At 41.8% G+C, this 19,572-nt stretch overlaps 1 protein-coding gene across 3 annotated transcripts in view; it reads left to right on the forward strand.

Moving 5' to 3' along the window:
• CACNA1I (calcium voltage-gated channel subunit alpha1 I) overlaps positions 1-10,144 on the forward strand; it is a 411,324-nt gene extending 401,180 nt beyond the window's left edge. For all 3 annotated transcript variants that reach the window (XM_088456911.1, XM_088456912.1, XM_088456910.1), the window contains 3 exons: positions 1,858-2,032; positions 6,016-6,212; positions 7,982-10,144. In XM_088456911.1, coding sequence (XP_088313037.1) covers positions 1,858-2,032; positions 6,016-6,212; positions 7,982-8,665 — 1,056 coding nt within the window. In that variant the 3' untranslated portion in view covers positions 8,666-10,144. The remainder of the gene's footprint in view (positions 1-1,857; positions 2,033-6,015; positions 6,213-7,981) is intronic.
• The last annotated feature ends 9,428 nt before the right edge of the window (positions 10,145-19,572 follow it).

Consider the following 19,572-nt stretch of genomic DNA (forward strand, 5'->3'; position numbering starts at 1 on the left):
TAGATTTACTTTACATTGAAAAATTATTGAGCTGCCAACTGTATAGGTTTCCTGTACCTAAGAGGACACCAATGTCATAACCAGTGACTGCCCATGGCATATTCACCACCCCTATGCCTCAGACCACCAGTCAGCCTGGCTAAGCCTACAGCCCAAGGTCCTTTAACTTACCTGCACAACCATGGAGTAACTCAACTGTGCTATCTTCCAAAGTGACCAATTCACAGGGTGGGCTTCTACCTCCTGTAGAAGAAGAAAGCCTCACCCCAAATGCATATACATTTCAACCACAACGTCCCACCAACCTTGATCGGGGTCTCCATTCATCTTTCAAACAAGGCATGGCTTCAATCTCTCTCTCTTTTTCTCTCTCTCGCTCTCTATTTATATATTTATATATATATATATATATATATACATATATATATATATATAAAAACATTTCTACAGTTTCTGAAAACTTTCTGTAGGTGAAAATAATTTTTTATTTTATGTATCAAGTTTCAGCAGTGTCAAAAACTTGTCCCTAGGTTTTGAAGGGGATATAATTCTCTTTAAAAATAATTTCATTGGCTGTGGCTTGATGGCAATTTTTTGTCTAGAGGATTTTTGTCCAGATGAGGATTGCTGTTATACACCGGACCCCCTTAAGCATGGGACCACGCACTGCACACCTTGCAACTATTATAAGTTTTGTACCAAATATGCATATTCTTCACATTACTAATGCAACAAAAATACATTGCACGAGTACCCTGGATACTGGCGCTGGCATTATATGTAGCTGAGGCGTGCTACCCTGACGCTAAACTGGGTAATTAGGCAAAAGATGGAGGACCAATATGAGTGAGCCATGCCATGCCGTGTTGTGTTTAATATGTGACTTTATACCATCGCTACAAAAATACTAACTTTGGATGCAGCTATGATGCAAATAAGATGGTACAGTAAATTCACTAACTAACTAAGTCCGGGAGTCTAGGAATCGCTACTTGTGGCAGAGCGTCTAAGTCACGCCAGGCGTATTGTGCCATATGGGTTAGAATAGGTGTATGAGGATTCATCTTTATATATGGAGCATGGTGCAGATACTGGCGCTATACACTAATCACATGCAATCATATAATTTTCAATTCAAAAATACTTAAAGGAAATAGTACTTCTCTTAGAATGTGCTTTGCGCGATGATTATTCCACATGTCCTTTAGGATGATATAACCTCAAAATAAAAGACATAAAGGAGAAAAAATCCTCAACATAGTGTACTAGTATAATTTACACAAAATGTATTCCAAAAACACAAATCAACAAGCACACAGGGTGCAGATTGGAGACTTCTACCGGAAAGTGGTATATCAGGTGCATATAAGTGATAGACTAGATCCAAGGCTCCAGAACCTCTCCTGTAACATGGTTCTCTCACATTGGCAATGCTCAATAAGGGCGTGTGGACAGAGCTGTGGGCTATACAGAGTTGGACATAAGCATAAATATGCCCTTTACAATGTGTGTCTTTTGCACCTAGTATAGGTCTGGTGGAAGTGCATGCTGATGATAGCAGTCCAAGTATATAGATAGATAGGCGGCGGCTATACCATAGACACAGCTCAGGTGAGAATACACATTTCCTTCCAATTCAGCATTGGACACTTTAAGTGAAAAACAAATATAAGATCAAATAGAGAGAAATCGCACTATGGGAGTTTGAGTCTAGAAGCTACAGTATCCTGCCTGTTCCAGAGTTAATATAATGCTTTCTTACCTTGTTGCACAAATGATCTAATTAGCAGTTCTGTTTCAAAAACATTTTATCATCATGAACCAATGCTGATTTTCACTATTGCATTTTATTAACAGGATGGACAAGACAGTCCGGACTCTTTGGGGATTGGAGTATTTGGGGAAAACCTTTTCCCCCTTGCTAGTATCCCTGGTTCCCCAATAGCTGACCATTACCTGTGTGAGATTGACAAAGTCTCATTAACTCCAGCAGAGTCGTGGGATAACTGGTTGAAAGAAGAGACAGACCCAGGTGAGTAGCAAATGGTCATTTACGAAAGTGGTTCTAAACGTGTGCTTCTCTAAAGCCTTTGTCTGAATAGGACAGCTCGTTTTCAGGCAAATTGTAAAACCAACACAATTCTTAGAGGAGTGGCACTGACCTTTAAATAACAATGTTCCTCTACAAATGTAATGTTCTAGCATTTTGTTCACCACAGAAACAATAACACTGCTTATATCCCTTTGTGCGTTTTCTCTCCAGTTCTAAAGTAATAACCATCTACTACAACACAATGCTTTATTTGCTGAATAAATTGAGTTCTCTGTAACTCAGTTTTTTTTTTTTTTTGAGATTTTGAATTATCAAAAGACGACATCGCTGACTGCAAACTTCCTGAAAAGATCTATGACAGCGTTTCTCAATATCTCTGTATCCCATACCACCTTGTAATGACAAGTGTCTACCAAGCACTTTGTGTTTCCTAGCTTATTCCTAGTCCCCCTTTAGTCATACTTTTTACGAGATACAGAGTAGTAATAGAAACAAATAGCGTTGCTCATTAAGGTATCACAAGCTGGTATTGTTTATCACGCATGCAATGCTGAATTCATACAGTACGGTGGTGCTTAGGTAAAACTGCATTGCCTGTATGGCAGCCATTATGAGATACAGTATGTACATCTGATGATGCAATCTATATGTATATCCCTGCATACAGGGTGTGGACTACATATTGTTTAATAACCACAATCCCACACCTCTCCCCACGCTGCACTGTGCCTCCCGCATCTCTGCGTTAGGTAAAACCCTGTCCCGGTTTTACCTAAAACCTATTGCCATTATAGCAAAAGAGTAAAATGAAATAAAAATAGATAAATAAAGCAAAAGCAGCCTACTTTAAAATAACCTTTAATTGAATTAAATACACCCAATCCCTCTTGCACCACTTTCTTCGATACTGGTTTCCAAATCAGGAAGCAAAATGCCCATTAAAATGGCCTTACAGCTCATTACAATTCACCAACACTATTAATCAGGGTTTTTCTCCAATAAATAACAATTTTTATTGCATTTATTTATCGAAGCTATTTGTCAGGACAGTTTTTCCAAAAAGAGACTGTCCCAGCAACCCACTTTCCCCATTGTGAAGTCTACCGGAGAGGAATCCGAATATCATAGCTATAATGGCTTATGCCAACCGAATAAAATTTGGACTGTGGTCTGTAGAGTTAGTTTGCCTTACGTTTAGGCTTTGTTAAATATGTTAGTTATTTATAGCAAACTGTAGGGTTTCCGGTGGGAGAAATAGGTTAATAAATAGACCTCTAAATGACCCCTATTATCTGCCAGTCAATTAAGAGGCCAGCTTGGGAAATTGCTTGTGATTGGCTGGCACAGGTGAATTTTAAGAGAGGAAGGGGCCCATGTGCAGCCTCTGTGCGGGCCCCCTCCTCCCCGGCAGCGCAGTAGACTCTGGTTTTTATCCCGAGTCTGCTGCACATGAGAAGGTCTTCAGGAACATGTCGCCCAGTCCTTATTCCCAGGGACATCTCTACTGTGCATGTGCAAATCACCTCGAAAATGGCCGCCGCTCCATTTTCCCGGTGATTACAGTCAGAAGAACCAGCCGACACGTGACTCTGAGAGGTAAGTATACTAATTATATGAGTGCAGGGTGTGTGGTATGGGCTCCCCTGGAACCAGGGGCCCGTGTGCACCGCACATGTTGCACCCATTATAGACACGCCTCTGGGCTGGCATCTAATAAGAGTTCCGTTTACTCTGTCATAGTCATTTAGTAGCAGGCGTTTGTCTGAGCGGGTATGCCATTTTTATGAGGATTTCTTTCAGGTTATTATTGTCATTTGATCAACCTGTGATCAAGGGGTTAATTCAATAAAGTACATGTTACCTCTCACTTGCTTTTAACCCAACTAAAGTGTCTGAGCAATTCAATTGCGTTACAGGCATCCCTGTATAGGGGGGCCACTTCATGGGGGCACTGTATAGGGGAGGTGTTTGCTACTGGGGGCAATGCATAGGGGGGCTACTACTGGGGAACTGTATAGGTGGGGACTACTACTGGGGGCAGAGCATGAGGGACTACTACTGGGGCACTGTATGGGGGGACTAGTACTGGGGGCACTGTATAGGGGGGACTACTACTGGGGGGCAGAGCATGGTGGGACTACTACTGGGGGCAGAGCATGGGGGGGCTACTACTGGGGGCAATGCTTTTGGGGGAATACTACTGGGGGGCCCTATATAAAGAACACTGCATAGGGGGGATTACTACTGCGGGCAATGTATAGGGGGGAACTACTACTGAGGGCAATGCATAGGGGTGACAACTACTGGGGGCACTGTATAGGGGGGACCACAACTGTGGGCATTATATAAGGGGCACTGCATAGGGGAGACAATACTGGGGGCACTGCATAAGGGGCACTACTACAGGGTGCACTGCATAGGGGGCACTGCATAAGGAGCACTGTATAGGGGGGAACATTACTGGGGACATTGCATAAGGGGCATTTCTACAGTGGGCATTGCAAGAGAGGCATTAAAGTGAATAGAAAGAAAAAAAAATCCTAGGGTGACAAGAAACGGTGGTATATAGGGGCCCCCACAAGTTTGTTGCCCAGGGGCCCCCACAGACCTTAATCCGGCCCTGAGAATTGCTCCCTGGAATAGGGTTTAATAATGTACATTTCTGCTAGCACCTTCAAATACAAGTAATATTGATTCCATCCTATTCCAGGAAGTGATGCTGATCGGGGGATTTGTAATTGAATTGCTTGTGGCACTTTTGCCTTTTTAAAAGCATGTGTGAGATAACTCATACCCTTAACTGAATCGCCCCTCACTGATTAAACCTCATATTAATTTATACAGTAAAGTAATATATATAATTAATTGTGCTCATCAGGATTAGAAAAAACCCACACATAATCGCATGCTCATACACAGTGAGGAATATTTCTATAGTGCCATGTGCAAGGAAATATGATATGATTTGGGAAGAGGTGCCAACAATTCCCGGTAATACAGTATTGATTTCTGCTTTTGCTTTACCATGCAGAGCAATGTCATGCCACACTGTATTTGTAAATTTACCTCATAACAATTATAGACCTGGCACAATGATGGTCAGTTCATTCTGTTTTGTGGTGTCTCTGCAGTAAGACTACGAACACCTGCAAAACTACAACATGCTGTGTCCCCTCAGTTCTGGGCCCATAGCAGCTGCTCCCCTTGCACCTCTGGTAGTTACATCCATGGGCCTATTTTTCAAGATGAATAGTGTTAGAAGAGAGCACCCTGCATTATCTCTCTGTGATCACTAGGACCCCGGACTGCCAGAGATGCTACCTTCGACCTCGTGCACTACTGCGCATCTTCAACTCTATACTCCATGCTAGAAGAACGTGCCCCTGAGAGTTTCCAGTGTTACACACATATGGGATGGCATTATGGAGGCCAGTGCACCACCATCGCTATAACGCTAAATGTATAGAGCCAGTGTGCATACTCCACTACCCCCACTGTATGTGCTCCCACATGTCACACACTACCTGTGCTCCCCTGTACGTTCTTGGATGGATCTGGTACATACATTATATAAGCACTGTGTACCTGTTATACATACGTGCTGCAGTAACCCTGTGTCATCTTGTAAATCTGTTCTGCTTGGTTAACAAACCTAAGTTATCTACCGTTTGGACTAACCTCTATCAGTCACTACCATCTATATCAACTATAGGATCTGCCAATAAATAGGTCTGTTAGGTATGCCGTGGTCACTTGAACCATAAACATTGTATTTTTGGAACTTTTCAGCTCTGCAGAGTGGTCTATTCCAATAAAAAACTCAATTAGCTCTAAACACAACTTTTTATTTGATCATGCCTTTTTGTAGGTGTGGAAATAAAGTTAAATTGAGATTATAGTGTCAACAAGAGTGCTGTAACAATATTATCTGTAAACTTTTGTCTACAATCTTGTCCCTCCAGTGACTCCTCCAGCTCTGCCTACAGATACATTGATTCCCCTTTTGCCAGTCCCTGCAGAGTTCTTCCATCCTTCTATCTCCACCACAGGCAAAGATCCAGAAGACCCAGCACTCCAAAGAAGTCTCTCCAAACTTTCTTCTCCAGAATCTTGGGCCACACTGCGGTCCCCAGATGTCAACTGCTCACTACTTAGACAGGTGAGGTTTACGATGAAAGAAAAGAAAGTTGTTTTTCTGGGAGAATGAACTTACAAAGTTACGCAACTTTTGAACCTCTCCCCACTTCCATTTGTTCAACTGCACCTACATTTCCTTTGTGGGGGTCATAGTTTTGTATGGCAAGTTCATGACATTTGCATAGGAGCAGAGAGGGGAGTTGTTGGGCAGGGTGAAGACATTCCTGATGAGTACAGTATGGATTGGGCACACCCATAGGACTCCTTTTGTGGAGTCCTACAGAAAGAACAAGATGTAATTTTGTTGAGCAAGATCATTGTAATGAGATAAAGGGGGAAAAAGGGCACTTTTTAAGGGGCATTTTGCTGGGTTTTTTTGTGCCACCCTTCCCCAAGAGGCTTCACACTCCGTTGCTGGGTCTTTCATGACCCCCAAGTTGTGCGGTCTAGATTAATTAAAAGAAAATAACTAAACATTATTTAAATAAGATACTCCAAAATACTTGTTCACCATTGTCTCCACCATTATAAATGAAAAAGAAAAGCCTTATTTACTACATTAATAGTCCATCACGTAATTTAATAGCAGAGAAGGAGGGTCTTGGGGAGTATTTTTATTTAATTTAGGTCTATTTAAAATTTTATTTTTGAATTTATTTTAATTACATTAGCCAGTACCTCTTAGTATCATCCTGGGAATGTTTCTACTGCTGCAGGTTAAGGGTTTGAAGATGGGCACACTGTTTGTTTTTAATCACACAGGTAAACATTTGTGTGGCGGGTTCCATTATAGAATGTGGTTGCAAATGTGTCTCATTAACAATGATGAAAGACACCCGATCATCAACTGTTTTTGGCGGAGAAATTAATTTTAGGGGAAACCGGTCAAAATACCGACAGTTGGGATGCTGGCACTCAAAATGCCAGTGCCGGAATCCTGACACCTGTCAGAATCCCGGCACTGGAATCCAGTACTGGGGTTAGGGAGAGGATTAGGTTTAGGGCTTAGGGTTAGGCACTAGGGGGATGGTTATGGTTAAGCACTAAGGGAGGAGGGTTAGGTTTAGGGTGCGGGACGGGGGAGGTTAGGTTTAGGCACTAGGGGGGAGGTTAGGTTTAGGCACTGGGGAGGAAGGGTTAGGGAGAGGGGGAAGGTTAGGATACTGATCGACAAGTGTCACTATCCTAACCCTTTTGAGATGCCAGCGTCGGGATTCTGACCGCTGGGATCTCAAGTGCCGGCATTCCATACCCAACCCCCTTTAGGAGCAGTTTTAACAATCTAATAAAAAAACTTCTCACAAGCAAAAGTGACACTTTCATATGCTGTCATGGTTTCTTTGAGCTATAAATAAGGCTGAACACATCAGATTTTAGGAGAAAAAAAAAAACAGAAATGTTTTTTTAATTGAGAAGGGTGAAAATAAAGGTATATGAGATTTGCACTTTTGCACAGTTCACCTCCTAAAGATGTTACCACCTTTCTGCATTGTGAGAGGAGGAGACACACACCTTGATGTTTGCTGGATAGGCCATAGAGGTACAGTACACGCACAAAACTAAGGTAGTTTGCTGTTTGCCACAGGGGCTCTTAGTAACTTATCTCTAGTGTTTCCTGTTGCTGCTCACATTCAGTTACCCTTTCAATTGTATTTACATTTGCAAACTCAGTACTTCAGCCCAGAATAGTACTTTTTTTATGATGTACATTTTTAGGGGCATCTTATAAATATCAATTTGAAATGACCCTTCGAAAGATATATGAATAATTTTATGTTCCTTTATTTACAGACAACAGAAAGCAATTCATCAATGGAAAGTGGTAGCGCAACCTCTGAGGACAGCCTACAGACCACGCTTGAGGATAGTTTAAATCTAAGTGACTCTCCCCAGTGCACCTTAGTCCTTCCTGACCTCCGTGCAGCTCCTGTATCGCATCGTACTACCCTTCCTATCTCTAGCCTTTCCATGATTCAGAGGAGAAGCAACCGCCCTAGCTTTGCACTTCAGAAGGTTCGACGGCACCAGCGGAGTCATAGCAGTGGTGGTAGCACTAGTCCTGGATGTACTCTTCATGACTCTATGGACCCTTCTGATGAAGAAGGGGCTGGAGGAAGCCTGAGAGGCACAAGTGAGCCCTCAGAGACACTTAGCAGTTTATCCCTCACATCCCTTTTTTCACCACCTTCTTCCTTAGCACCACCTGGTGGTGTAATGAAAAAATGCAGCAGTGTAAATAGTCTTTCTGTTGCTCCTTCTAGGGTTAGAGGAGCAAAGCAATTTTACACAGTTGATCCACAGGGCTTCCTTTCAATGCCATCATGGGTGATGGATTTTTACCAAACTTCTACTCCCTCAGACAACCAACAGAGTCGTAGCAGTACCGCAAAATTACCAGCTGTTGAAAGAGGGATCCCTACAAGTAGAGTCTCAGGAAATCTGGATTGTGGCAATAATAGTCGGAGAAACAGATGAGATTTTTTTTTTCTTTCTTCGGGTGGGTGGCAGGTCAGTTTCCTGGAGGATGATTTCCTAACTCAGCAAAGTGGGGGGGAATGGCCTTACGGCTCCTAAACAGAGCGGCAGGAAACGCTACATTACCTCACTGTGTGAGCCAGCCAAGCAATGCAACTGGAGACGGGAGAGATAAAGTCGGCTGAGCTCTAGGGCTCCGAAGTGGAAGAACCGCTGTACTGTAACCAGCCTTTGGGGCTATTACATATAGTATATAATATATATATTATTTTATTTATATATATTTTATTTTTACTCTTGCTTGGACTTCCTGAAAGTTTGTATTATAAAAGGTATCTTTATGTGGCAATACAAATATTTGTTGGAGGAGAGTTAACGACCTTCATTTTTGGTAAATCTTTGATGTTATATCTGTGAATCACATACAAAACAATCAGATTTCAAACAATAGGTACATTCTGGAAGGGGAACATTACAGAGTCACCCCATACACCTTTATTTATTTAGAAATGTCATTGCTCAAATCATATAGGCTCTATTCTCCCATTTTTGGGCCTGATTCAGAATTGTGCTTAATTTGGTATGCAGACGGATCTCACCGGTTTAGCAAACGGCGCATTATTTGGGGCCTGCATACTGTATGCAACTCAGAGCAATTACTGGCAATTTACAGTCGTATGGATCTCAGTCGTATCTACAGTAAACTTGCATCCGCACATAGGATAAGTGTGCCGTGGACGTGTTGATAGAATTACGGGCTATTTAGAGGTGAGCATATGGAGACATCCGTCTGACTTTTGTTGGATCTCTTGTGTTGGCTATTTTCACCAGTTCATGGATGGGAGCACTGGGGTCGCATAGATGAGGCAGACTCTGAATACGGGGGGAAAGCCACATTTATTTCTGAAATTCTGCATCAGGCCCTACAGTATAATTTTCCACTAGTTCATGATGTATTAAATAAATGACATATACTGTTGTAAAGATGGGGGGACAATGTAGAAGCTTGCTTCAAAAGAGCTTCTCCATAGCAAGCAGGAACTTGTCCACAGCTATTAGAGGACAGGTTAGTATGTGTACAAGCACAAGTTAAAGGCAATGTGAATGTAGGTTAGCCCCAGTGATCCAGCTCGTGATGCACCCAATTACAAATACAATGCATTTACTTTTTTTTTATGTATAGATGTACGCTGAATTCTGAATTTATCTTTGTGTTTTGGTTTTGCAAAACCACCCTCAAGTGTTTTGGTTTTGGATCTTGCTTTTTAAAAAAAAAAAATGATACAAAGTTTTTAAAAACAGCTAAAATCATGTCATTTTTGCAAACCAAAACCTGAAATTCAGATGTAAAATCCAGAATTCCAAACCATGGGTAGATCAGAACCGCAACTCGGATTTATCCGGATTTCCTCATGCGATCCGAACCGCGACTCAGAATTTCACAAAATTCGGGTGAATTCGGATTTCTAGAGAGCCGAACCGCACATCCCTATTTTTATTAAATTATTATTATTTTAGCAAGGGAGGGGGGAGGGGTTCCTGGTGCAAGAGATGAAGCAGTAGAGTATATTTTTTCAATAGTACAGCCTTTTGTAATAGCCAAATGCACCATACAGTTTAAAGCACATTTATAAGTGAACAAATAAATGCAGAAGCACCAATGTAATAGAATCACATTTATAAAGTACAAATGGGATGTATGAAGATGAAGTAAAAGACCGCTGTGATGTCCTGTTGCTCTCAAGACTTATTTAAGATATGAATGAAGCTCCACAGAGCAGTTTTTTCATGACAAAATTAAAAAAGGTCAAATTAAGGGTGTGTTGCAAAAGGGGGCTTTCATTCTGCAACCATGAACATTCCCAACTGGGACCACAATTTTGCCAGTCGTTATGCACAGTGTATTTGTAGGGAAGCCCTATACAAAGATAGAAGAATGAAGTGCACTTATGGGTGTGTACGTCAAACAGGCATAAAACGTCTGCACTACACATCTGCATATATTGCGGTTAGTAAATGACCCTTTCTAGTATATATATTGAATGAATATTGTAAAAAAAGATAGAAGCTTCTTTCACTGATACAAAAATTATCAAATACTCACAAACATTCACAGTGTCCAAAAAATGACACACAGTATGCATCTACATACCTCCCATGACAACTGTATGTCTGTTGTCTACACACAGTGACGGAAGCCATTTTGAGATCTGAACCAATATTCCTGAGAGTGCAGCCCAGCGATTTACTAGTCACATGCACAAAGAACCCACTGATGTCACAACTTCCTGGTGAATTGATTGGCTATATTGTCACACCTTTTTCTTCAACTCACAAAATGGCTGACTCCACTGTTAGTAGGCAAACGGTACATTTAAGGTATTCGGTGTTTGATATGAATGCAGCATTTTGCAGCAGGGGATGGGGCCAAGATAACAAGTATTGTTAAACCAGTCCCCCTGCCCCTCTGACAAGTATGGCTTCATAGCATGGCGCATGCAGGAAAAGGGTTTTGTAAGTAATTAGATATATTACCTTTTTTTAGGATAGTTCTAAACAGAGTTTTAAAGCCAAACATCTGATTTCTGTTAATTATGGCACAGGTCTCATTTGCACCACGTTGTTAAATAAGCTTTAAGGGGTTTCTATTTATATAATTTGACATAATTGTGTTCGACCAGGCATGGATTTAAAATGATTAACTCTTTTTTTGGAAGTAAATAACATTTGATTCACAGCAGACATTTGTAGTAGCATTACAGCAAACCTGACATTCACTTTGTGGGGGAGATTTATCAAAGATTGGATGGGGAAATGTATCAAGCCTTGGAGAGAGATACAGTATCAACCAATCAGCTTCTAAATGTCATTTTTCAAACGCAGCCTGTAAAATGACAGTAAGAAGCTGATTGGTTGGTACTTTATCTCTCTCCAACGTTTGATAAAACTCCTCCTAAAAGTTTGGATGTCGGAGTGGAAGGAGATAAGCACTGCGCCAATGACGCATCGAGTACTGTGGCTAAGGTCAGGTTCTCTAGGAGTCTGCTTAAGTTACGATATGTTTAGATAAAACAATATTTACTCACATTTCATTCAAGCACATGTCTTAAACTAATGTTCTTTCAGTTGTGTATGAATGGATGATGAATCCGCACTTAAGAATCTTTATGAGAGATGACTGCCGTATGCCTAGTCTGTAAACTCTCTGATCCATTACTCAGCGGTTCTTTAATAAAGGGCTTTGAACAACCTGGTTTTCAGATGGTAAATAACTTTCAGCTAACCTTCTCCTCCTTCTCCTCCTCTCACACCATGGTATTCCAGCTCCCCGCAGTATCAGATAAAAGCAACAGCCACTGGGAAACAAAAACAGCCCTTTCCAAACCTTTGTTTAAGAAAGCAACTTAAAATGACACGTTTTCCATGTCTAAAATGGAGGAGCACTTTAACCTAAACATCTCTCTTGTGACTTCTGCAGTGCAGCATCCATTAGCCCCTAATTATACCTTTAACAGAGGTTTTTTCAGTGAGGATGCCTTTGCAGTTGCACTCTACAGTAAATATAAACCTTAAAGGTTTCACATCATTTATTTTGGAAAAATAAAAGGTTGGAAATGTGTTTTGTTTATTTTTCACCTTGGAATTGGATGAATTATCAATATTTAGCAGTCTGATCTCCTGCAGTGTTCTACCAGTACAATATTTATTAAATATATGATAGTATATACTGCCTGGACTTAGTTGTACAACTGACACAAATCTGTTTGATCGTCTGTCTTCCTGTGAGGGAACGATGATGGAATATATACCTCAGTAAAGGCAAACAAACATCCCGCATTTCGTTAACAGTCCCTCTGTCCCACACAAGGGCTGTCCCGAGGGAAGAAAAAGATGAAGTAAGCACTCTCACATGCGCACAGCATCTACACAATGCGGGGAGAGCCTAGGGGGCAGCCCAGTATCTACAGGAGAGCTGGGCATACCCCCAGAGTCCAGGGACATGCAGTCAGGGGAGGCAGAACCTCATGAGATTTGATATAAAAACGATTAGAATAATACAAAGAAGATATTTATATCATATAAACATCTTTGTTTATTGTAATCATTTTACAGTTAGCACTCACCAGCTTTGTGGAGCTCTCTGGGACTGGGAGACGAGAGATGAGGCAGCAACAGCTTAGCCTCGCTTCTGTATAGTCAGACACTGCTTGCAGAGCTGGGGACGGGGCCACACAACGGGCAGTAAGATGCACAGAAAGAGAGCTAGTAGAGGCATGCCTCTAAGTATGAGGGGCATGCCTTGAGCACTGATGGACACCTAGGATGTGTCATGTGACTAGGAAATGTTTAGAGGTCGGAACTTGGCAGCCGCAAGAGAAGTCACAGTGATGCAGGTAGGACAATGAAGCTTAGTGTAGTGAGATGAAAGTTACAGTGAGTAAGGGGTGAGACAGGCTCCCAGAACTCAGACAATTTTCCATGTGTGCCTCCCCAGCCATTGACCTCACCGCACGTCATTGCCAGAGTCATGGAAACGGGGGCATGCCATGAGACCAAGCCCTCTTCCCACAAGGTCATACCCCCTTTACGGGGGCCCCAAATTTTATATCCAACATGTTGGCAGATTTAGGTAAAAAATCCTAAATAATAGGGGAACTTCATAAAAATAAAGGCTGATACATACACACTAGACGATGTGCTGTATGAGCGATATTAGTGAAAGATTTCCCTTGAACTTTCCATAGTGCAGGACATAAGATATTGAGTGTATACACTGAACAATATTGTTAGCGATATCGTTCAGTGATGTCATCCTGCCTGTTCCCTGAACAGGCACTTTCTGATGATATTGCCAGTTTAGCCTGCATTTTTGCATGACAGCAAACATCATTAATGACCCGTGGGAGCGCGCATCATTGGTCGTTTGGTGCATACACACTGGACGATATGAACGATATATCATTGAACAATATCGTTATCGTTAACTTTTATCGTCTAGTGTGTATGCCCCATAACTTGTTTTGGTACAGTAAGAAACTTGTGCATTATAAAGAATTATGGGGTAGATGCATCAAGCTTTAGAGAGAGAAAAAGAGAAGAAGGTGCCCTCTAGCAACCAATAAGCTTCTAGATGCTGTATCTAGCACAAGCTATAAAATGGCAGCTGATTGGGCAACTTCTCCACTTTATCTCTCTCTCTCTAAGGTTTGATACATCTCTCCCTAACTTCCCCTTTATTATACACCATAGCGTTCCATGACCTGGATAAAAGCACCTGACCTGCAACCTTGTGGTTTTAAATGGTCATCTATCTACTTACATAATATTCATATTCAGTTTTTAGTCTCAAAAAGAGAACATTAAAACCACATGACAAGGACATAATGACAAAATCATCTGAAAGGAAGGACATACGGGTAGAAAATAGGTGTCTACAGAATGGACTGCAATATGATAACCATTAATGCAAATAAACAATAAGATATCAAGGTATTTTTTATCCATTTTCCTGCAAGAAGTGATCCGACTGCTGCCAAAATACGAGGCTGTGCAAAGATAAGAGATTAAAGTCTTGTACAAGACTGAAAAAGTGATACATTGGGTCAATGTTAAGATGAAAAATTTGTATAAGAACTTTATGGACCAAAATTCTGACATACAGTACATGACCGAAATATCCAGATGTATAGAGATGTTCTATCAGCAACACAACCTCTAAAGTGCAGAGAAGGCAGAAATGAATCTGTATAATGTGAAAAGAAAATAATTAGGGATGTGCAGGCTCAGATTAGTTCGGATTTTTCCGGAAAATTTTTATTTTTTTTCCCGCCAAAAATCTGGGTTCAGTTAGAGGCAAAACATCATCTTTCATGGACAAACATCATCATTCCTGGACAAAAGTCCATGAAAGATGATGTTCGTCCATGACAGATGACGTTTTGCCTCTTTCTAAGCCCCGATTTTTGGCGGGAAAAATCTGAATTTGGCGGGAAATCCGAACTAATCCGAGCCTGCACATCCCTAAAAATAATATTCATTTTATTATTGGCAGAAATGGATGTCCATTCAAAGACGATAAATCAATCTACAGCTCCCTGTCTGGAATAGTAATCTGAAGGTCAAGGCTACAGTTAATGTTAGGTGGTTAGCTGAATTCAGTGTTGAAGAGGATAAGGCAGAGTAGAACTGGGAGATCAGACATGCTTTTAAAGATTTTGAAGATTACAAGGGCTCCATGTAAGTACTGTACAAGTAGAAACCAAAAAAAACAAAACCTCATATATTTAGCAAAGGTGCTGAGCATGTCGGCTACAATTAATTAAATCATACTTGCCTACCCTCCCGATTTGGTCGGGAGCCTCTCGAAAATCGGGTGCCGCTCCCGACCTCCCGGGAAGGCAGGCATGTCTCCCGGCTGCCGCTGACCCCTCCTGTCCCACCGCAATTACTTGTAAAACCCCGGCAGCCAAGGGGGGCGGTGACGCGATCCGCATCATTTTGGCACCACCCCCTGCTTCACACTGCCTGTAATATCGGCAGTGTCTGGCAGGGGCGGGGCCAAAATGACGTGCTCGTGTAGCTCCGCCCCCTGCCCCGCCCGCAAAACTTGTCACCTGACCGGCCCCGCCCTTGTTTGCTGGCCCCGCCCCCCAGTAAAGCCGAACTGGCTGCTCCCTCCCGGAAGGGGCAGCCAGAAAGTCGGCAAGTATGAGTTAAATGCTGGTATAGGTGTATAACTTGTTGCTGCTGCCAGGACACAGTGTTCTCCACAGAAAAAGCTTTATTTAGCTATAGGAGAAAGAATGTACAGTAGCTTGAGTCTGCTTTTATTTAGGAACAAACAAATTGTAAAGTTCAATCTAGAAGAAAAGTCACTATTCATCAAAACAGCCAATAGAGATGATTGTAAGAAAGGTACTTCACTGTTCTCCTGTTAGAATCCCATACCAACAAACAGATCTTGTCAAGATGTACTGGAAACATCAGAAGTTAAGTTCTGAGAATGTTTTGGGGAATAGGAGAAAGGAAATGTATCTTGAGAAAGACAGTGCATGACATGAAAATCTGTGACAGGACAAATCATATGAAATTCAGTTGATTAACAAAGTAATACTCGTAGTAGTAAATATGAAGAGCCTCTGAATTGTTATCTAAGTTATAACTGCAGGGAAAAGTTTCTCAGGTTTCTTAGCAAAGCTTTTGAATCTAACCCTCCCCTTACTACCCCACTGTATACATAACTCTTCTCCTGGCTGGCTGCCAAGGCTGCTGTCTAGATCTCTCAAGGCTCCACTGCTGCTCATGGGAAAATTGCTGCAATAGTAACACAGTATGTTGACAACACACAAACACTTGCAAGTCTCCGCAGCATATTAATGCCACACACATATAAGTAGGGCCGTAACTAGGGTTGTGCGGCCTGTGCCAGGGCACCGCAGGGCAGGGGGCGCTGTTTGGGCCTGTCAATTTTCTGTTTATTATCATTCTCACTTGTAGCTTCCTTTTCTTTTATCCCCAGCATCTCCTGGCCTCCCCTATCTCTTCCCTGGCCCTTCCCCATGAGGCCATAGCCCTTTTTCAGGTGCACATCTTATGTCACTATTTGAAAAAGAAGGGGGGGAAGACACCAATGCTCTCTCTGGCACAGGGCAACAAAAAGTCTAGTTACGGCTCTGCATATAAGTCCCTATACACCTATCATTTTTTGAGCCATGTGGCATGAGACACCTGGCACCACTTAATGGTCCCCCCACGGGTAGTGATTCCTGTGCTTATGCACTCTTTAGCCAGTTTAGTTGCATACAAATGTGATTATAGTGTGCTAGGTACTGGATTGGTATTTTTGCAGCAGAGGAATGGTATAAAGTGGCAGATTTAGCATAGCAGTGTGTGTCTCTAAGCATGGAGTGGATCACTCGTATTGAGCCTCTGTTTTGATTTTGTAGTTTTTCCTGAATTTGCAATTCACTTACTAGGTACATAGCTTCAGTGTCAAAACCCACATCCTGCCTTAAGATGCCTAATGGTAGCACTGGGTACATGTAATTGATGCTCTAATCCTGAAAAAAAAAATCTATTACACCAAATCCTGGTTCAGTTTGGTAAGGATGAAAAAGTAAATGAATCTAAAAAGCAATTAGCAGAAAACTATAGATGTGTCCTCTTGCATCTTTCCTGCTTGCGCTGCAAAAATGCGCAAGCATCTTGCCACGCGATTTTCTGCGGCTTCGTTCACCACGGTATGCCATGCCGCGCACTACATTCAAACCATGCAATCCTATGGATCGTGGGTGCGAATGCAGCGTGCATACCTGATCACGGGCACGCGACTTGCGCCAATACACGGTGCAATTTGCCGCACAAACTGCAAGTGGACATTTCTGTATACAAATACAAAAACCAGAGGGCACTATAAAGAATAAATTTTTAAATATAAGAGCAATAAAATCCTACGATAAGATCAGTGTGTCGGCTTTACTGTGTGTACAAGTCCTTCCCACTAGGATCCCCCAAGCTGTATAATTGTGAAGGCTGATACAGTATATCCGGGATGTTCCTAAACATATCCTTTCACCAAAGATCACCTGACAAGAAAAAGGCTTTCATTGCACTTGGAGAACAGACACCTTCACATTGTTCAAAATTACTCTTTGAATTCAGTCTATTTTTGGGATCCACTTATCCACTTGATTTGAATTGCCATTTTTATGTGATCATGCAATCAACCAATTTTCCTATATGGGTGTATTGCTTTGAATAAAGATCTATGAATGATTTCCAGTACATCAATTACGACATTGCATTATAATTTTTGATTTCTTACACCTGAAGAAATCTATTTATGGACGAAACGTGTAGGGTTCCTTGAGCTGTGTCCATATACTAAGTGGGAGGATCCTGCCAATTAAGCTCACACCCATAGGGGTGGCAGCAGGAATATATCATTACCTCAACAGTATTGTGACTGTGGATACTTTGTCGCCTCTTTATGCTGTAAGCTATTTTTTATTAATTATGTATTTTTTTTAATAAAAAATTTACAATTATTTATTGATCAGCCATTGGGCCTTTTTGTTGTTGGGTGATTTTTGGTGAGAGGGTATTTTTAGGAACATCCCGGATATATCAGCCTCTACAATTATACACCTTGGGGGATCCTAGTGGAAAGGACTTGCACACAAAGTAAAGACGACCCAGTGACCTTATCAGAGGATTTTATTGCTCTTATATTTAAATATTTCTTCTGTATAGTGCCCTCTGGTTTTGTATTTGTGTATGATTGTCTAATCCTTACTAACAGGGGATTTAGTGAGAGGTGCAGCTTTTTTACAACTGTTTATTTTAGCGCAAGATAAAAGCATTGTTTTTTCTTTTTATCAGTAAACTATAATCTGGATTGTTGAGATCTGCTATTTTCCAGTTGAAAAAACAAAGTTTAGTCACAAAGGTTTTGTTAAGTTTGTGCCATGGTTATAGTAGGTGATATGACTTTGAATTATTAATTTTATGAAGTCTTGTATTCTAAAAACCTTTGTGAAACCTTTGGCCAAATATAAATATTTTACTTCCCAGTTACTATTTTCCTGATTCCAACAAGAGCAACAAATTCATATCACGAGAGCTTCCATTGAATGTTTAAATAATACAGGACATGGGACACCTCTGAAGTATTAGGAGGAAGGGAGAATCAAGCAAAACAGTCTCAGAAAGCTGGTCAAATGTTGGTATTGTATTGAAGTAAAGGAGGTTGAAAAGATATCAATTAACCCAATAATAATCATGTTTGCAAAATAATGTTTGAAGTGCAAAAGAAAAGGTATTTTATTACAAGATATCCAGGACGGGATGCACTAACAAAGTGCGGTACATACCACTAGACATCGCATTCGTACTGATCGTATATGCACTAACATATGTGATCAGTACAGCAAAGGTCAGCACTTCCAATAAGAGCTGTTTTTTGCAATCAGTGCTGCGCCCTGGACTTCCGGGTTTATGACCCGGGAGTCCATCTGCGCCTGCGCAGTGACGCAGCGGCCGCGGGGCATGCTGGGAGGGATCCGATTGAATCCCTCATACCAGCGCAATGCAGTAGAAGCTCATAGGCTTCTATAGGATTATGCCAGCAAAAGCTGGCGTTACCCTCCTCATCGGAGCCACGGCGGCCACTCAATAGTGCATATGGAAAATGCGGTAAAACCCCGAATACAAGGGTTTTATCACATTTTCCCTTTAGTGCATCCCGTCCCCAATCTGATACATCATGCGATATGAGGACAGTTCTAGAAAGAAGAAATGCCCCCCAATATTGTTTATACACTCATTCTTATACTTTATCAGTTACTAGGCAGATTTAACAGAACGAATCACATCACACTATAGATACAAATTAGGATATGTAATTCAGGGAATATGGGCAAAAGCTCAATGCCTGAGAAAGCAGAGGTGACTCTGGGGCATTCTGACTCTATCGACGGGCAAAGCATCTTATCGTATCCTAGAACATTTCAGTACATTCTGAATCAGCAGCGGCTCCTGTCCTCTTACCTGAGAGGGGCTGCCGCTGCTTCTGGTCCCGGTGCCTGCACAATGAATATCAGACACCGGGACTTGCGCATGAGCGGCAGTAGCGCCACGCATGTGCATAACACTAGACCAGCTTCTCGGGCTACTTTGGTAGCAGCCCGAGAAGGCCTGTAGGGCTGCCCGAAAGGCAGAGCAGTGGCTTCCACTGGAAGCCGCTCTCTGCTTATGGCAACCCGGACTGGCAGTCCCAGGGGAGGAGACACCTTCCCCTGGGCTGCCTGTCCTGTGCGTGACTAGCAGGTGGTACTCCCAATAGGAAGCCACCTCCAGTCACAGTGTAGCCTGTGCAATCACGGACTGCACTGGCTCACTGTAGTTTT

Source organism: Taudactylus pleione, unplaced genomic scaffold (assembly GCF_031769625.1).
Source record: "Taudactylus pleione unplaced genomic scaffold, aTauple2 ptg000726l, whole genome shotgun sequence".
Taxonomy (NCBI): Eukaryota; Metazoa; Chordata; class Amphibia; order Anura; family Myobatrachidae; genus Taudactylus; species Taudactylus pleione.